This window comes from Euphorbia lathyris, chromosome 3 (assembly GCF_963576675.1).
Source record: "Euphorbia lathyris chromosome 3, ddEupLath1.1, whole genome shotgun sequence".
In the NCBI taxonomy this organism is placed as follows: domain Eukaryota; kingdom Viridiplantae; phylum Streptophyta; class Magnoliopsida; order Malpighiales; family Euphorbiaceae; genus Euphorbia; species Euphorbia lathyris.
The window spans coordinates 19032675-19053921 of NC_088912.1; the positions used below are offsets into that span (position 1 = coordinate 19032675).

At 33.0% G+C, this 21247-nt stretch overlaps 1 protein-coding gene across 1 annotated transcript; it reads left to right on the top strand.

Moving 5' to 3' along the window:
* The first annotated feature begins 19037 nt into the window (after positions 1-19037).
* LOC136223056 (mediator of RNA polymerase II transcription subunit 4) lies at positions 19038-20719 on the top strand. Its single transcript, XM_066010847.1, has one exon. The coding sequence runs from the start codon at positions 19205-19207 to the stop codon at positions 20447-20449; it is 1245 nt and encodes a 414-aa protein (XP_065866919.1). The 5' UTR covers positions 19038-19204; the 3' UTR covers positions 20450-20719.
* Positions 20720-21247: the final 528 nt, after the last annotated feature.

A 21247-nucleotide genomic window follows, 5' to 3' on the forward strand; every position in this document is an offset into this window, starting at 1 on the left:
AGTTATGGCAGAATGTGTGCAAGTAGGTCATGTGATGATCTAAGACAAAAGGATTAGATTGCATGAACTTTGTGGAGTTAGTGTCCTGTAAATCATATAACATTCATTAGTTTATATTTTCATTAATTTTATGTTATGGCTAATTGTATAAATGTTATGTGACATTAGAAGGACAAGGTGCAATTGAACGCACACCTGATCGTGTAGAATAGATCGAACTGAGTGCGATGGTAAGCATATTGCTTATATATGTGTATGAATGTATTATGGCTTGTGACTTGTTGAGTGTGAGATGTGGTTGAATCTAATGTGAATGATGTGAATAATGTTTGAGTATTTGTAATACGTTATGATTGATAAGAAAGTGATATGATTGAGTATGTTGCAGTGTTATTAGTAAATATGACATGTTGAGCCTTGTGCACATACTGGAACTGAATAATGGTTGGATAAGATATGAATATGAGCTTGCTTAGATGGATATGTGAAATAGTCCAAGTTGAGAGTATTGTCCGAATATTGTGAGCCGGAAGCACATGTGTTGAGATATATGAGTACATGAGTTGAGTTTAACTTTTCCGTAGCACATATGATTGTATTCCGAATTTAGTGAGCCGGGATACAGATTGGGCCCAAGGACCATTTTATATATATTGTCTAAGTACAGCAAGGCCTTACTTACTAAAATAAGTATTACTATAATAAGTGAAACAAGTGAATATCTTTCTATTGAAAATTCTAACTTGGTACTGATGATATATTTTGATCTGTGTTCTTTACATTACTTTTGTATATACATATATGCGTAACATGTTTATTGAGTAGGCAGCTCACCCCTTGCCAACAGATTTTACAGGTTAGGTGGAGTTCTTCTTGCTTAAGGTCGCACCGGCAGTGTTAGTCCATTCTCATCTAGGCATTTTGGAGTATTGTGATGTATTTTTGTTTTGTAAATAAGACTTAAACGTGTATTGTAAATTGTAAATGGTTTCTCTTATGTATAATATGTAAAGTTTATATAAGATTGAAGTTTATATGATTAAGAATTGAAATCATGTCTGTAGCTGATGTTGAGTGAGATATCATTGATCCTAGTGAGGGGGTTACAAAATTAAAGTAGCTATGGTTAAATCAATTTAGTATTGATGGTTAACTAGTCATAATACTTGATTTTATATGATTAAAAGCTTATTATGTTGTTCAATTCTCCCGTTCACTGCTAAATTTTGAAAATCTGACATCTGTTAGATAATGTTGTCATTTGCAGTAGAGCCATGTAATTAAGCATTTGGAAATAGTACATAAAATACTTATGGAAAACTATATGGTCAATAACTTTGTCAAATTTGTGAAAGCAAACTATATTATTAATTCATTTCCTTAAGCTGCCACTTTTATTTTCTATATATTTCTAATGGGTACCAGTCTTTTTATATATGGTTATGTTCTTTCGGTTCAAACACTAAAGCAGTGGCTGCACTCATAGCTATTCAAAGAAGGGTTCCTTATGATGGCGTAAGAGCTTATTGTAGCAATGTTTAACTTGGCAACTCTTCTAAACTTTTAATTGACTTCTTGTAGCAATGTTTAATGTACTGCTAGTCTTTCCATGTCAAAATATTAGATATATTATTATTTCAAGCATCTATCTCTATTAATTTGAAGATCAGTGCTCAATTAACTTGTGTATTTTATGTTGCAGGGAGCAAAACAAGTCATAAGATTTAAGGTTTAGGTGTTTAGGCTTCTTATATAGTTAAATGTTAGCTTTGTAATGAGAAACTTTTGGTTAGGATTGTGATCTTCGTATATGTACAAGTTTATTGTTATATATAAAGGTTATTTGCACATTATTTGTAATCTACTTTGGTTATATATACAAGTTTAGAGGTAAAAACCTAAAAAAAAACAATAACAAAATTCTTATAAAAAAATGTCATACTAATTACGTTCCAACGGTAGAATTTAATACAAATTATGTTATGTGAATTACGTTACAACGACAGTCAGGAAAATAAAAATTGTCATAACATTAACATAACAACTGCATTTTAGCTTGATATTTTTACAGATTATTTAAACATTGTGTCATGAGAACATAAGTATGATGACATTTATTATTAGATAATTTGACATATAATTCATGGTCGGATGACGGATAGCAATTTGGTCGATGTCATGTGTCGTTATTTCAAATGACAGATTCAAACCATCGTCTGAAGCATCAATAGACGGCAGCGAGTCCCGTGATAGTTTTATTTTCGTTGGGATGACGATTTTTAACCATCATCTGAAAGGGTTATCATCGTAGTGAAATATTGCATGCTTTGAAATTAATCTCACATATTATCCTCCGAATATTCCGTGTGTAACTTAAACAGCATCTGCCATAAGCTCTTCAGAGCTTCTGGTAAAAGAGTTATCCTCTGAGTGGAAATTCTCAAAAGTTGAAGCAATTTCAGTAGACTGGAGTGCTGAAAAGCTCAGTACACTAAAGTTGTCTCTGATTCTGAAAGTTGCCTTCTGTGTCATATTGACTTGAGTAAGAAACATTTTTAAAAGCATAAATTACTCAATAGTTCTATTCACCCCCATTTAGAACTAATTCGCATTATTTGGGAACAACGCCTTTTTCATGTGATAACCAATCAATCATTGCCATTGATAAAAAAAAACCACGACTTTCATGAAATTACTAAACATATTGAGATAGATTGCCACTTTGCTCGATATTGTGTTGACAAAGGCCTTATTTCCCACACTCATGTTCCAACCCATTCACAAATTGGTGATATTTTTACTAAATTCATTTCTTTCACCCAAATGTCTCCTTTTTTTTTTTGTCCAAGATGAGACTCATTGCTTTACAAATTGTCTTATCTCGAGGCAGCTGGAACCCAATTCCTACAATGATGAATATAAACGCAATTGAAATTTCTGCAATAGTTATACAACACAACAACTCAATAGACATGACAAATCACCAATTTAATAAATTCTACTATACTATCATTCTCCAATGGTTATACTCTACAACCATTCAATCAAAAAAAATTTACTAATTTTTTAATAAGGTAAATAATTTATTAGTCCCTACAATTTTATCTAACTCACTGTTTAATTCTCGTATTTTAATAATACACTATACCATTAATTTAACTGTACAATTAATTTTCTAACCAAATAATATATATTTTTAATAAAGCAATTAAGTTGTATAATTAACAGTTAATAATAAATTGGGTTTGGAAAAAAAAAAAAGGTACTTATATAGCAAAATAAATAATTTATAGGTACCTTTTGATAAAATAGTCTTAAAAAAATAAATATAATAAATGATTTTTGCTGCCATCAATAATAGATGGCAGCAAAAAACTATCCATCAACCGGTTGATGGATTGAGCAACAAAAAGCTATCCATCAGCCGGTTGATGTCTATCAACCGATTGATAGATTGAGCTGATGCAATGTGATATAACGAATTTTGTATTATATCTCATTGTGGATGCTCTTGGAATGATTGTATGATCATTCATTTTCAGCTACTTTTTCATCTTTACATTTAATATAACATCCTACTTCAACAAGTATTGAATCTCTTATTGCTAGTTGCTTCCTCCAGCTCAACCTAGCTACCGTTATTGTCTGTGACTTTTGGTATCCTTTACATTGAATATAGTAGAGGTCAATTGTCTTTTTTACCCTTATTCTTGTATAAATACAAAGCTGTTAAACTTTATTAATTCAAATTGGAGGAGTAAAATCACTTCATAATCATTTCAGACTCAATGTGTTAAATGAAAAAAAAAATCAATAAAAATCGGAAAAAAGGACAAGTTAAATTAAATAATAAGTTGGTGTGAAAAGGGAGGAAAGACATTGCGTCAAGCCAAGTATTAGATTATTAGATTTTGTTTTTGTCAGTGTAGAAAATGAAACTAGAAAGGGACATTTCTAATAATAATAAGGCTTAAAGCATTATTTGGTCCTGATCTATTCAAAATTGTGTCATTTGGTCCCTGATCTATTATTTGGTTACATTTGGCCTCTGACCTATTTTATTTGGTGAAATTTCATCTAATTTATATGAATACTTAACGGAATCGTTATCTCATTGATAAGTAACGATATTTTGACACTTAAACTTGAAACGTGATATTTTCTAAAATTTTATTTCCACATTATGTGGAAATAATTAATTAGATTAAAAAACAAAAAACAAATCTTAAACTAAAATCTATTAAGTTCAAGTATTAAAATATTGTTACTTATCAATGAGATAATGATTCGGTTAAGTTTGAATCCAAATTGGGTGAAAGTTCACCAATTTAGAATAGATCAGGGACCCAATATCACCAAATAATAGGTCGGGAGTCAAATGATAAAATTTTAGATAGATCAGGAGCCAAATAGTGCTTTAAGCCTAATAATAATTACTATTATTATTATTTTTGGTGAGGGACATATAATATAATTATATAATTAATTAAGAAAATTCAATTTTTGTTATTAAAATAAAAAAAGCAAACTCCTAATTCAGGTATTGTGGAGGTATTTGGGAACCAACAAGAATATAATATATATATTTTTAACGATCCATGAAAAAACGAACAAATTTATAAAAATGATCAGGAATTTTCACATGCACCTTAATGACTAGTGAATTTGCTCATTCATCGTTAGATATAGGCTTATTAAATCTAAGCCTCAGGATGTTTTGAATCTCCACCTTAGGATTCTAATAAGCCTAGATCTAACGGTGAATAGGCAAATTTTACATGCTCATTAAGGTGCATGTGATCAAGACTGTAAAAACGATAAGGTCAAATTATAGTTATTAGTTGTGATAACGGTTATTTGATATTGTTTGTGTCCAAATTGCCTTACTAATCCGATGTGATTAATAACCTGTAAAACATTAATGTAGGTCAGATGAGATCGGAGTTTGACGAATCTGTTTCGATGCTTAAGTCAGTTTGTGATTTAGATTGAATAGAAGGATATGAACTAATTGTGAGATAGTAGTTAATATACTGTATTTTGTGTCTATACATGTTTATATATAGTATTTTTAGGTTAAGCCTCTCTCTGATTAGGAATCCTCCCTCAAGGAATCTAAGTTCTGAGAGGAATCCTTTATCATGTGGGATTCTCGAAGGTTCATTCATATAAAGAGACTAGAACTCTAATTGTTATCTTTAGGCAAGCGCATTCGCATGTGTCTTTTAATTTCAAAAGGATGGAATTGATGTTATATATGTGATATCATTTTGCATGATATCATTTTGCATGATATCAAATTGTTTCTTGAAAGAATACAAAATTTAGTTTAAGTTTCTTTTTATCCTTTATCCACATAATTAATTTACCAAAAACTGAATTTGATTTGGTATTTAAAAGACTTTCGATAAATTAATTAAGTGGGTTTTGGGGTTGATTCTAATGTGATTGTCTTGGAGATTGCAATGGAGAGTTTCTAGGGATATTTCAGCCAGCCAAAGACCAAGTAGGAGACGAATACCGACTTTCACTAGGAGCCAACTCGACAAGTTGGCCATTAGCACTTGTGAAATCCTAGCAATGGGGGACAACTCAACAGGCCAGCTCGACAAGCTTGCCCAACCGACTTAACGAGCTATTTCAGCTGTGTATGTTATTTGAATTTCATAGTTAAGATTTGTTTCCTTTACTTATTTAAAGACCTTAGATATTCATTCCAAAGGCATCCAAAATTATTTGTAAATTTCCTTCCACATTGAGAATCATCTGAGCTCTCCACATTCTGCCATTGTCATTTGTAAAAGCTCCATCCACTATCATTCCACAAGTTTTCAATTTCTCAAGTTCTCATCTCCAAGTTCGGAAAGACGACTGCTCGAGTCGACATGTTTTCAAAAGGCGATCCTTCTCCTTTAGTTATTGTCAACTAGTGAGATCTCTCTATTAATTTCAAATTGGTTATAAGATTGTAACAAATTTTCTTTCTCTAAACTAGAAGAAGCATGCCAACTATGTGGTTTAAAAGTTGACAAACAGATACATTAATGTTGATTCCTTTAGCAAACAGGGTCCAAAAAAAGAAACAATGTTTAAAAAGGTTGAGATAAGAGTTGAAGTCAAATTATTAGAGGGCTATTTTTGTCTTCTAAGAACCACCCCCTCTTCTCTCCTCGTAAAACATCACATTGTTTTATAATAATTGGGTGTGATACCGGAGTTGCAGAATTTGTTAAAAAAAGAGCGTTTTCTCCGATATGGGTGTTATTTGGCGCATAAGTTAGACGAAGGAGATTTTTTCCGCTGACCAGAATTTGGTGAAATTTTGGTGGAGAGATTGAAATCGACCTATAATGCACGACAACTCTTCATGACAAGCGTTTCCCCGTTTCCGGTAGATGTGGAAAATGGAAACTCTCAGAGACTGATACCAAACGTTTCCGAGCACGTTTCCGTAATTACCAAAAATATGAAACGCATCTCTCAGTTTTTAAACGGGTTTCCCTATTAATTTTGATTAAAATTTTGAAAATTCAAACTTTCTATTTTGCAGTTTCTGTTTAATCTAATATTAGGAAAATTGAAACTTTGTATTTGAAAGATAATTACTTCCTTAATTATATCATTCAATTTAAAAAACTTATCTATATTTCTTTCTCCTATAATCCTTGTCTCTTGAATCTTGATTGAGTTTGAACTTTCTTCGTCTTGTTTTTCAATCTTGTTTTTACTTAATGTATTATTATATTTTTAATATTTATAAATATGTGCTTATATTTTTAATATTTACTCGTTTTCCCACGTTTCCATTTTCTATGTTTTTCAAAAATTACGTTTCCCAATATCGTTTCCATTTCAGTTTCTCTATCCGTTTCCGTGCAACATAGAACTCGACTAGACTTATATGGTCATTCTTCTGAATTACTATGATGTTTTCAGGCGTCAAATCTCTGTAGGCTTTAGCAATTTTGTGCAGATACTTCAATCTAAGAAACAATTCGACAACATAAAATCTGAAATTCAAATTTCAAAATCAAATTCAGCAAATAAATCACTGCTTGGAATTGAAAAAAACGAGAAGAAAATTTATTTTATAAAATCGATTTCCCATCTATTCAACTTCCTCATTCCCATACACAATCTTCACCTATAACCTGTGAAACCAAGATTATTCACTTCTGCACCATCTGCTTCCATTATGGCAGCGACTACTCCCGCGTCCCTCATTGATGTGTTGGCGATTCAATTTCTAGTGGAAGGGTAAGTGAGAGTTCATAAGTGGATTTTAGTGTTTGAAGTCATTTTATTCAATTTTTTAGGCACGATTAGCTTGGATGTATATCTGTGCAATCTTTGAAACTCCATGAATAGAGCCTTCTGAGCTTCGGGCTGATTGCCGTGAAAGAGATGAATGAAGCGGATAAGTGGATAAGGGGATGAAAGCTCTACTAAAAAGTAGACCTGAACGGGTCAGGGTATCCGCCCGGCCCACTCAAGCCCGTGTCCCTTAGACCGGGTTTGGACAATGAACATTGATCTTAGATCCAATCTGGCCCACCTATTAATATAATTAATAAATTTATATATTAAATATTTATTTTTTATAATTAAAAAATTATGTATATATGTTGAGGTGGATTTACATGGGTTGGGCTTGGGATTTAATTTTTAAGCCCGAGCCAAGTCTAGTTCGAGTCCGTCTAAATTAATAGCGGGTTGGGCTAGACTTGAACTGCTGACTTTTATAGAAAAGTCCGGGGAGATATGAGATATCGAAGAGAGAGAAAAAGAATGATGAAAGGATATAAGGGTTCAGGAAAGGGTAAGGGAAAGGGGAGGCTTCATTCCATTGGTTGGTATTTGTTTTGCTAATTCAATGATTTCTTTGTCATTTTTTAGTTTTGGGTTTACCCCTAACTCCTCTAACCCATTCCCCACTCCCCCTAAGGTTTTCTATTCCACTTCTCCTTTCTTTCTAACCGAAACTTCTATACTCCTTATAAAATTCTACTTTCTGTTTTATTTTTTTATTTTTATTTTGGTCTCTATATTTTTTTATTTTTACATTTCTTTATCTTTGGATTAATTTCATTTTCGTTATGTATTTTTAATTTTTTACTCAAAAAATATTTTTGACTAAATTTTACTTTTTATTTTATTTTTGTTTAATCCTTATATTTTTTTTATCACTAGATTAATTTCACTTTTGATCTTTATACTTATTTATTTTTACCTTTTTACCCTGAAAAATAATTTTGACCAAATTTTTTTCTGTTATCATATTATTCAGTTTTAATATTTATTTTAATTATTTTAAAATAATTATTTCCTTTTTAAATGTAATGTTTATGCATTTTGTTTGATTAATTTTATTTCAATTTCCTCTATTTCTTTGATTTTAATTCTTATATTTTATTAATAGAGGCACATGTATGTATAAAAATTGTTGTGAAAGATTTTCTTGGTGAAAAGGACAATGAAAATGCTTAAACTCTTTCCGGTGATGAAGTATTATGCTTAGAAGACTATTGGCTTTTGTTTTTGTTTTTTTTAATTTGTATGAACTTTGTTAAGTTTAAATTTTAACTTTTATGAACTTTATATTATTATCAATAAGGGTAGCAAGTGAGTGACGTTTTGGATTGTTTGGGATTATATATGAAGTTATTTCACGTTTTATGGAAATTATAGTAAAAGAGTTGAATTTTTTTTTTTGATTATATATGAAGTTAAAAAAAAAAATAGTTTTGATTCCCTATTTTGAACCAAACATCCACAAAGGGAATGGGGTGGAATTGCATTCCCTTTCCTAAACATATCCAAACACATAGGGGTATGAATGCTTATTCATTTCCTTTCCTTTAGTTTCCATTTTTTTATTCATTTTCTCTTACCCTTGTGAACCAAACGCCCCCTAAATATCCCTCTAGTAATTTGACCTTGTTACCATCTCAGCTTTTTTTAGTACCGTTAGTATTTTTAGACCGCATCTAATAAACCTTAAAGTATTTGTTCGTTAACTTTAAACCATATTGTTTATGTTTGAAAATGTTCCGAACCACAAGATTTATTTTTATATTTTTTCCAATAAAAATTACATGTACCTTTAACTGGAGTTGAGAGCTTCGTCTCCGTTTTATACGTGAAAAATGGTGAAGAATTGAGAACGGGGAATGAAAATGGAACTTGAAAGGTAGAAGGAAGAAGAAGATGATCGGATATACACTCTTATTTCCTCAATGTTAGTCAAATTACAGTTTGGTCATTCTTCTTTTAACATCTTTTAAATTATCCCAAAATTAATTATAAGTCATAATTAACATCTAATTCAATTTTAAAACTTTATAATTCTAAAAATTAAATAAAATTTATTGTGATGTTATAAAGGATCAAAATGATAGAAGAATTAGGCCCTGTTCTTTATTACTTAATTTCAGTAATAATCAGTTCAGTTCAGTTCAGTTCAGTAGTAATCAGTTCAGTTCAGTTCAGTATTCAGTTTCAGTATTCAATAATTTATCATTATTTATTATAATAATTATATATTATTATTATTTATATATAATTTATCATTATTATCATTATTTATTTATAATTTCAGCAATTTATTATAATTATTATAATTTATTATATATTAATTTATCTATTTTCATTATAATTATATTTATATATAATTTATGCTTTATCATTATATATATTATCATTATTTATTATAATTATAATTATTTGGTGCAACTTATTTTCAAATTTTACGAAAAGTAAATAAATATTATATTAATACGTTTACATTACAATGCTCTAAAAAATTAACTGGCTCAACTACCTTAATATCTCAAATAGTGCAATTTTATCCCTAATATTAAAAGCCAATAGCAATTTTACCCTTAACATTGATAAATTGAGTCAAGATTTTGTATTCATATGAAAATTCATATTTAGACGTTAGGAGTAAAATAACCCCGGACCCAAAACGTTAAAGGTATTTTTGTACCTTAATACTTAATTGTAATAAAAAGTTAAGAGTGTGTATTCATATAAAAATTTGTATTTAATTTCATAGGCTTTAAATTATATATAAATTTGTGTTTGTATGTAATTTATATTTTTAATTTAAATTAGACTCATTTTTATTTAATGTCATAGGATTTTATCGAGCCTAGATTTTATTTGATATTTAATGTAGTTTAATCTTTAATAATATGTTTATTTATTATTGATATTATTTTTTTTGGTAGAAATATTATTATTATTATTATTATTATAAGCTTATTAATGTCCAATATTATCATTAAATTATTTTAAAGTCTAATATCATCATTATTGTTACGTTCGATTAAATTCGGTTAAGTTTGGTATCATTCAGTTAAGTTCAGTAGCATTCAGTTAAATTCAGTTCAGTTCAGTATTCAGTATCATTCAGTTCAGTTCAGTTTTTTTCAGTAATAAAGAACAGAGCCTTAGATTTAACCATTTGGCTTAAATGAACTTATCTTATGTTTGAACTACCTTTTGAGCCTATATTACTAACTGTTTTTTACACCACCACATTATTTTACCCTTAACATTTTCACTTTGAAAAATCCAAAAATATACCCTGATATAGTGTACTTTGGATCCATTTGGTGTGTCGTAATGCAATGTAATTTAATACAAACCGTAATATAATTAAAGTTGTAATATAATGAAATGGAATAGTAATTCTATTACCATGTTTGGTTGAAAAATAAAAAAAATACGATAAAAATATAATTAGCATTACAATGTACTTATATTTACTAAGTTAAATGTAATTGTAAAATTTTATCTACATAATTAAAATTAACAAAAAAAAAACATAAAAAACATGAAATTAGTATATGATTTTTCGTGTTTTTGTAGTTTTTACATTTTTCTCGTTTTTCATTTTCACTGTTTTTTTCGATTTCTCATTTTTTTATTTTTATTATTTTTTGCTTTTTTTACGTTTTCGATTTTTCTAGTTTTTTAAAATGATGGGAGATGAGATTTGATAAATGAGAGGTGAGGTTGAAGTTTTAAGTAGAAATTAGAATTACATGCTTTGAATGTAATGAGAATTCAAACCATTTTTTTTTATGTAATGGAGAGTACAATAGTTGTTGAACAAAATTTACTCTATGAATTTCTCATTCCATTATAATAAAATTTTAATATGTAACCAAACATGATAATGACCCTTCAATGTAATCAGCATTCCATTACAAATGTCACACCCGACCCTAAACGACCTCAATCGGCATCGGACGTGAAATAAAAAGATCATAATCAATACTTAAGAGTCTCCAAATTATCCAACGCCATTATATTACAATTGAACTACCAAAGTTCTAACCATAATTCTCACAATAAGCAGCCAACTTTCAACTCGCCTAAACGGTCGGTAACCTTCTCTATATCCTGTACTTTCTCGCCTAAAAACATTAAAACATTTAAAAACGTGAGACAAAAATCTCAGTAAGAAACTATCAGCTATAAAAATCAGCTTTACTTAACATAACTACATATATACCTTTAGAAAACATAATCAAAATCAATAAAACGTAAAACCTTATATCAAAATCAATCATAATGGAAAACATAATCCAAATGAACTTAAAATATTGTATCCATTCTCGAGTTTCTCCCCTTAAGTATCAATCCATAACCACATATATAATCGAGACGTCTCTTAACATTGCCTATCCCATATGGTCTTACCCAACACTTCGCTGTCATACCCAATAGGTCTTCAAACTGTGTACACAGGCCATGTCCCTCACTCTCTGTAAATCAAAGAAACGGTGGAGAAACGGTCGAAGAACGATTTGATAAAAATATCGGACGAAAGAAACAGAAAACAAAAAGAAAAAGAAAAAGAAAACATATCCCACCTCTTCACATCTTCACGTACATATATATCAAATCTGGTAAATATCTAGTTTGGTCCTCCATCTTTATATAATCTTTTAAAAATTATTTTAAACTTTTAATTTACACATAAAACCATCGAATTAACTCAAAACTTTTCCTATAGCACCAAATAAAAATCATCCACCTAATAAATACAATATATATTACTATCAAGGTATAAATTCTAGAAATTTAGACACGGACGTGACAACAAAGTTCATTACATCTTACCAAACAATCCCATTGTATTTTATACTTATCTTATTAATAACATCCTTGTGCTAAAATAAAGTTATTTGAATGATCTCTTCCGTGTGTGTCGAATTCTCACTAGAACACTAAGAAATAAGACGATTGGATAACAAAATTTGGCATAAAGGAAAATTTTCAAATAAACTCTCTATCTTGTTTCAGATGAGTCAAACAATCACATGCACATGATTAGATTTCCCAAGATACAATAGAAATGTGAGTGAAATTCTAACCGCGTGTGTCGAATTATCACTAGAAAATCAAGAAATAAAACAAACAAATCAAAACAAAAGTTTAGGAAGTTGAACAAAATTTGGCACAGAGAAATTTTTTCAAATGATTTCTCTGTTTCAAATGAGCCAAAAATCACCTAGACACGGTTGAAATTTTTTTCCTCAATTAATTCAAGAATTAATTCACGTAATTAGAAATTAATCTTACATAATTAATTCACACATTAATGATAATGAAAATCAATATAATCACTAAAACATTTTATAGAATTAATAATGAAAATTAATTTCACTTAATTCAATTAATGAGATCCAATTCTCCAGTGACAACTATTTAACTTTTATGTATTGATTTTTTTTTTGTTTTTTTGGCACATTATTACTCTTACAAATAATTTTTATGTTAAGCTTTTAAACATATATATATTTATAATCTAATTTAAAAAAAATCTTTAAATTCACCATTAATTGAAAGGTTAATTATAAATAACTATCTTGTGGTTTGGCCGATTTGCGATGTGGTACCTGTGGTATTTTTTTTTGCAAACACAACCTTATGGTTACAAAATTTTACATGTTTTTTTTACTTTGCCAAATTTGGCCGATAACGACTTCGAAATGAAAATTTTCAAGAATTAAACTTGTTTGGTATCATATTTACTGTGAAACCATATTCTTAATTTTTCAAAATCGTCATTTTTGGAGTTTTCTCTCTCTAAACATTATTTTTCTCTCTCATAAAAAACAACACCTAAATGACCTTAAACCTAAAAAGTTGAAGAATTAAAGTTGCTTAAAATATCATTTAGCTCTTGAAAATTTTCATTTCGAAGTCGTTATCGGCCGAATTTCGCAAAGTAAAAAAAACATGTAAAATTTTGCAACCATAGGGTTGTGTTTGCAAAAAAAAAAAAAAAAACCACAGGTACCACATCACAAATCGGTCAAACCACATGGTAGTTATTTGTAATTAATCCTTAATTGAAGAACATAATAATAATTTTATTAAATTGGATAATAAAAATAATAAAATTACAATAGACTAGATATAATAAACCTTAAGATTGTGCTTAGACAGGAAGAGCTTCTGTGGTTCCAGAAATCTAGGAAGGCTTGGATTCAAGACGGGGACCGGAATACCAGGTTTTTCCACCTCTCAACGATCATTAGGAGACAGCGAAATAGGATCGAGGCTATTAAAGACGCCAGTGGTGAGTGGATTTTTGAGGAGGAGGACATTCGGCGCCTTGCCCTTGATTTCTACAAGGACCTGTTCAGAGAGGAAGCTGTGGACCTAGAGAGTGCCCACTCTGGCATTTCCTTTCCTCGTTTGGGGGAGGATGCTATTAATAATGCTTTCCATCCCATTGAGCTTAAAGAGATTGATCTGGCCTTCTAAAGCATCGGTTCCACTAAGGCTCCTGGTATTGATGGTATCCCCGTTAGTTTCTATCATAAACACTGGGACACTGTTAAAGAGGGTATATACAGCTTTGTGTTAGGTGTCTTTGGTGGTTCGAACGATATCAGTTTGGAGGGTAATGAGGAACAAATTAAGGCTGTGATGGATATCCTCGACTGCTTTTGTGAGGCTACTGGCCAGAAGATTAACATCCATAAATCCCGTATGCTTTGTTCCAAGAATATGGATAATAGCTTGTGTAGAAGACTGAGTGAGATGTCTGGCATTCCCCTGACTCAATCGTTTGGGAAATACCTTGGGGTCCCTCTTCATAGTGACAGGGTGTCCAAAGCCTCTTTTAAAGACATTTTGGACAAATCTAATGGTTTGTGTGCTAGCTGGAAAGCTAATTCTCTTTCCCTTGCAGGTCGCCTTACTTTAATCCAGTCTATCAACTGCGCTGCTCCAAATCACATCATGCAAGCCTGTAAGCTCCCTGAGCCGGTCCTCAACGACCTTGATAAAATTAATCGGCGTTTTCTGTGGGGAGAGTCTGGGGATGGGAGGAAGATTCACCTGGTCCCTTGGAAGGAAGCCTGCCAGCCTAAGAGCAGGGGGGGTCTTGGTATAAGGCAAGCTAAGGACAATAATAAAGTCCTGTTAATGAAGCTTCTTTGGAGAATGTGGCAATCCCCCTCCTCCCTTTGGGTTCGTCTTCTGTGCGGCAAGTATAGGAAAGATAGAATCTTTGGTGGCCCGAAGGAGAGGGTTGTCAGCTGTTCCTTCCTCTGGAAAGGGCTTAGTGCTATTTTTGCTGAGTTCTGTACGGGGATTGGCTTGGAGGTGGGTAATGGGAGATCCATTAGTTTCTGGTATGACACCTGGATTGGTGACAAACCGTTGATTGAGGTGTGCATCGCCCCTCCGCCGAATGATCTCCTCTCCTGGAGAATTGCTGATGTGGTGGACTCGGAGGGAGACTGGATCTGGTCTAAGTTCGACTCCTTTCTTAGCCTGGAGACCCTCCTTAATATTAGATGTGTGAAGATTAGTAATCAGGAGGAGGATAAGGACAGACACTGCTGGGCCTTGACTAATAATGGTTCTTATTTTTGCAAATCGGCCTATGAAGCTTTTACCCCTAATAGGGCTGATCCTCCCTTGGAAATTTGGAAGTCCATTTGGGCCCTCAAAGTCCCCTACCGCATTAGGAGTTTCCTATGGCTGGGAGTCAAAGATAGGCTCCTCACGAATGCAGATAGACACAGAAGGCACTTGGCTGTATCTGGTGCCTGTAGCAGATGCAGCGGCCATGTGGAAACCTTGTGCCATGCTTTGAGGGATTGCTCGAATAGTAGAAAGGTTTGGGAAGGGGTCCTTCCTCACCACATCCTTCCCTCTTTTATGGGGTTCTCTGATATTGACTGGTTCTCTGAAGGCGTTAATGGGAATTTGTTGGCCAGTATGGAGCACGGGGCTATTCTCTTCGCTATTATTTGTCACCAAATGTGGAAATGGAGGAATGAAGAGTTATTTGCTGAGAAGACTGTCTTTATTCCTGACCTCCGGTTTTACTTCTCGAAAAAACTCTCTGTTATTACAAAGAGTTTTGAAGGAGAGCCCCTAGTTCACCCCTCCCCGGTTAAAAAGGTCCAGTTAGTTGGTTGGAGGAAGCCCAGGGAAGGGGTTGTCAAGTTGAATACGGATGGCTCCTGCCTTAGTAATGGCAGAATTGCTGCTGGTGGAGTTCTTCGGGATGCTGGTGGCGCCTGGCTGACTGGGTTTACCCATAACTTAGGTACGGGCTCCTCCTTTACTGCGGAGCTCTGGGGGATCTTGTCTGGCATTAAACTCGCCATTCGCATGGGTGTTAAAAGACTTTCGGTGGAGTTTGACAATTTGGAGGCTATCAACAGGATTTCGGATAGACAGGCTATTTGTCTTAAGAGTCAGAATCTCATTAAAGCCATCTTGAGGCTTCGTCCTGCCTTCGATTCTCTTACCTTCTCCCATATTTATAGGGAGCAAAACCGCGTGGCGGATCGCTTGGCAGCTGCTGGGCATGGGGGGATGTTAGGTGTTTCTACCCTTTCCGTTCCTCATTCTTTTCTGTTACCTTCTCTTCTTGAGGATAGGATTGGGGTCAGTCTTCCTAGACTGATCCCGGGTTAGGTTTTTGTTTGTTTGTTTTTTTTTTCTTCCCTTCTTACCAAAAAAAAAATAAACCTTAAGATGAATTGGATGAAAAGAAGAAGAAGATTCTAAAATCTGGTGAGATCAGTCTCATTAATATAATTTTTATCGCAATCGACAATCGTCTGAGTAAAACTCTAACAATACATGTCAAATTATTACCAGAAAATAAAGAAATAGGGCGAACAAGTTGAAATAGAAGTTCTGAAAGTTGAACAAAAGTAGACACATATAACTATTTTGAGAAGAACTATCTATCTATTTCGAATGATAAAAAACTATAGAAAGACTATTGGAATATTTTGTTTCCTCAATTAATAGAGAATTAATTTTACTAAATTAATTCACATTAAAGATAACTAATACTAATGAATATTAATTTAATTTAATTTAATTAATTATATTTAGTTCTCTAGTAACCGTTATAAAGTTTGTGTTGATTAAATTAAATGTAAAAAATAAACGAATTTAAGGATGATAGTGGTGGAAAATAATAGTGAAAAATATTAAAATGCTTAGTGAGTTCTATTTTTAGCATATTGTTATATACCACACCCTAACTTCTTATCACCGCATCTATTGGACCATTTTTCCCTTGGCATAAACTTTTTGTCAAAATTGGGAATTTTTTTTTGAAAGAAAATTCAAAATTTAGCCTAAACGGATGCGGTATACCATTCCCACCATGATGGGAACGGATGCGGCATCCGTTTCCGCTATGGTGGGAATGGTATGCCGCATCCGTTCCAGCTATGGTGGGAACGGATGCGGTATACCATTCCCACCATGGCGGGAACGAATGCCGCATCCGTTCCCACCATGGTGGGAATGGTATGCCGCATCCGTTTAGGCTAAATTTTGAAATATACAAAATCGTAAAATTTTTAGTGACGAAAATACTAAATCATTCAATTTTTTGTGATGAAAAGTTAAAAATTCTCTTATTTTTTATGACGAAAAATACAAAATCTTCATGAAAAATATGTATTATTTTCATGAGATCTTTGATAAAAAAATATAAATCTTAATGTTTCCGACTCGTAATCATCAATTTTCGGGGTTCAGATTCTCACACATCAATTATTTTCATAATTTCAATTATTGTTGTTCGGGTTTATGATTTTGGAAAGAGAATTTTCAGTTTTAGATCAAAATTATGAGAAGGGCAAAAAAAGTCCAAAAGTGGCGGTGAAAAGAAATTTGATGGCGGTATTTAGCAGCTCACTATTTTTATTTATATATATTTTTGTAAATAACTATTTTAATCTCCTAAAAATTTGTTTTAGTCCCTCAAAAATGTATTTTAATGTTTCAAAAATCTGTTTTAGTCTCTCAACATTTATATAACATCTAAAATAATGCAATTTTACCCTCTAAGAATGCCAGCTAAAAGCAATTTTACACCTAACAAATCGGATCAATTTGAGAAATAATTCACCAAACTGTGTTATCGGTTATAAATCTTGTCATCTACACTTTCTATGTGCATCATTTTTTATCAGTAATTAGTAAGATATCACAAATATATGATTATACGTGAAAAAAATAAAAAAATATATTGTATTTTGTACAAGTTGGACAAAAAAATTCAAATATTTCACCGAATTTAAAGTGATTTTATTAGGACAAATGTAAATTAAAGTGATTTTATTGAGACAAATTAAACTTTTGTGATATTTTGAGGACATTGTCCAAACTTTTGTGACTATTCATGTTAATTACCCCATAAAATTCACATAAATATTTTTTTTCAACTAATTATTAGAGTGTATTTCAGAAATTGATGAATTAAGGGTTAATTTGGCTCAAAATTGACGGACATGTTAAGTTTTTTTTGAGAAGAAAAGAGATAGACATGTTAAATTTAGTTAAAATTAAAGTTTGTGTATAAGCGGGTTTTTAGTTGTTCATTTTCATATTCATGTTTGTCTTTTTATTTTAAAAGGGAAAGTGTTTTTTTTGGTAGGAAAGAAAAGGAAAACAAACAAACAAACAAAAAAACCCTAACCCGGGATCAGTCTAGGAAGGCTGACCCCAACCCTATCCTCAAGAAGAGTAGACAAAAGAAAAGAAGGAGGAACAAAAAGGGTAGAAACACCTAACATCCCCCCATGCCCAGCAGCTGCCAAGCGATCCGCCACGCGGTTTTGCTCCCTGTAAATATGGGAGAAACTAAGATCCTCAAAGGCAGGACGAAGCCTCAAAATAGCTTTGATAAGATTCTGGCTACTAAGGCAAAAAGCCTGGCGATCAGAAATCCTGTTGATAGCCACCAAATTGTCAGATTCCACCGAAAGCCTCTTAATACCCATGCGAATGGCCAGTTTAATGCCTGACAGAATACCCCAGAGCTCCGCAGAAAAGGACGAGCCCATCCCCAAGTTGTGGGTAAACTCAGCCAGCCAAGCACCACCAGCATCCCGAAGAACTCCTCCGGCAGCAATTCTGCCATCGCTAATGGCCCTGTTTGGCAAATAGCTGTTAGCTGATAGCCGATTACCTTTTTGGTTATCTAAATAAATGTAAACTTGTTTGGTAAAACTTAGTTGATTGTTAATAGCTGTTCATATAAAATGACAAATAAAAACATAATAAAGTCTTTATTTGGAATTAGAGGGTAGTAAATAAGGGTAAAATTGTCTTAAAAAAAGATGGAGCAATAAGCTAGTTGAAAAAACTCATAAAATGAACTTGTTGGATGTGATAAGTTCTTTCAAACATTTCTACACTAAACACTACGTTTAACTAATCAAAACATCTAAAATAACTGAAAAATCTAATTTTATTCTAAAAAAAACTTTTTATTAAACAGGACCAATAGAAAAAGACCTTGAGTTTAGTTTAAAGTTGTTAATATTTAACAAATTAATTAAATTTTGATAAAGTTTTAGAAATTAAAATTGATTACATTCTAAATCTATCAAATATTACAAACTTTCGAACTGATTTTGATACTTAATAGTTAATTCGGAAATATCGTTCAAAAAAAAAAAAAAAAAGTTAATTCGGAAATACGGGTTTGATGCTCTAATTATAAATAGAGTTTTATATGTGGAAACAGTTGTTTTAGCAAATCGAAAGATAGTGAGAAAGAGATGATCAACCCCTGTATAATTCCATGAAGTTCTTTAATAGTGGTGATATCATGTAACAGAATTTTTGATTTTGTGATTTGAAGAAGAAGAAGAAGAAGAAGAAGAGAGGAATTTGATAGATTAAAATGCTTCAACACCAAATAGTGCAATCTCCGGCGAGGCTAGGGCTTACAAACCCCAATTCACCTTCTCTTCAAAACCCTACTCCTCCCAAATTTCCCTCTTCCTCATCCTCTCATCACCAACAGCCGCAACCGAATCCCTCTAATTCCTCCGCCACCGCCACTGCCACATCCTCCGCTCTCCTCTCACTTCTCCCTCCTCTCCGACGAGCCCAATCTCTTCTTCTCCAGATGGCCGCTTTAGCCTCCAAGTTATTTGAAGTCTCTTCCAATCGATCCCTTTGGCTCTCAGCCTTTCGCGGATCTCTACCTACATTTCTCTCATCCCAATCTCAATCAATGCCTCCCCCTCCACTCGAATCGACTCCTTCCTCCACTAAGGAAATTCTTTCCCTTTTCACTTCTCTTCAGACTCAACTCTTTGAAGCTGTCGCTGAGCTCCAGGAAATCCTTGACCTTCAAGATGCCAAACAGAGACTCGCCCGAGATATCAAAGCTAAAGATTTCTCGCTCCTCAACTTCGCTAATAAACTCAAAGATGCTGAAAGAGTTCTTGATATTCTAGTTGATGATTACTCTGACTATCGCCGACCCAAAAGGGTGAAATTGAATCCTTCAGGTGATGATGTTCATGAGGATAATGAGGATTGTGACGATGACGCCACCAATACGACTGTCGCCTCTCAGCTCAACTTGTCTGATATTTTATCTTATGCTCACCGGATAAGCTACACAACCTTTGCACCTCCTGAATTTGGTGCTGGACAAGCGCCACTTCGTGGGGCGTTTCCACCTGCTCCACAAGACGAGCAAATGCGGGCTTCTCAGTTGTATGCATTTGCAGACCTTGATGTGGGATTGCCTAAACGGGATGAAAGTAAAGAGAAGACGATTGAAGCAATCATTGAGCCTCCCCCGCCACCACAGCCCACAGAGACACCGCTGCCTGGCTTATTCCCCCCAAATTTCACCATTCCTACTGGCTGGAAACCAGGGATGCCAGTGGTGTTGCCAACAGATTTGCCTCCGCCGCCACCAGGGTGGAAGCCTGGGGATCCATTGCCTCCATTGGAGTCCCATCCTGTTCCTAGGATGGTGGAGCAACAATTGCAGCCTGCTGCTCCTATGGGATTGCAGAAGCCATCTGATACAATACAGGTTCGACATGTACAGATTGATATTCTTGATCAGGATGATGATAGTAGTGACTATAGTACTGGTGAAGGGAGCTCAGATGATGATGATTGAGTTGGTGCTGATGTTATGGATTTATTGCAATGAAGGCCTTCAGATTAGTATGCTTCGTTTGCAACTCAATATGCTAAAATTTTGCAGTCATATTTGATGTATCTTATGTTTCCAAGTGATGTGGAAGTGTTATTGTCATGTCTTTTGATTAGTCACTGGATAGCCAAATAATACTGCATATTTTTTGACTGCATGTGTAATGGGAAGATTGTATTAGATATGAAAATTCTATAGATGTGATCTTTTCCGAGGAATACAGATATTTGACTATATTTGACTTGATATTTGGGGTAAAGTACAAATGGTTATTGGGGCGAACAGATTTAGACTCCACATAGAAACCGTGCTATGTTAGCACTAATGCATACAGATTTACTCCACATATAAACCGTGCTATGTTAGCAATAATATTTTGTCGATGTAGTAATTCCATACTTCAATAATGGTAGATCCAATAGTTCATTTTTTGTTGATTCTGTTCCATATTTTCATCACCCAAGCTCCACTAGCGTTTATGTGGAACCAAATTAGTGTTAAATTTGTGCGGTTTAATACGTGAAGTCTAATATGTTCTCCTCCAATAATCAGAGGTTAAATTTGCACCTTAGGTGGTGCAGACGTGAAACTACTTTAATGGGTAAATGCTTTCTGTTGAATCTGTCCTTGATGGAGTCTCAAATTGTTCTATCTATAATACTTTAGTGCTGACATTGCACGGTTTGTGTAAACCAAGAGTTTGTGGAAAAGCAAAAACAGAGCAAGCTAAAGCTGCGAATACATTCCATTCATCTAAATACT

Excerpts from the sequence above, each read along its gene's own strand:
- LOC136223056 (XM_066010847.1), top strand. The coding sequence starts at position 19,205 with ATGCTTCAACACCAAATAGTGCAATCTCCGGCGAGGCTAGGGCTTACA.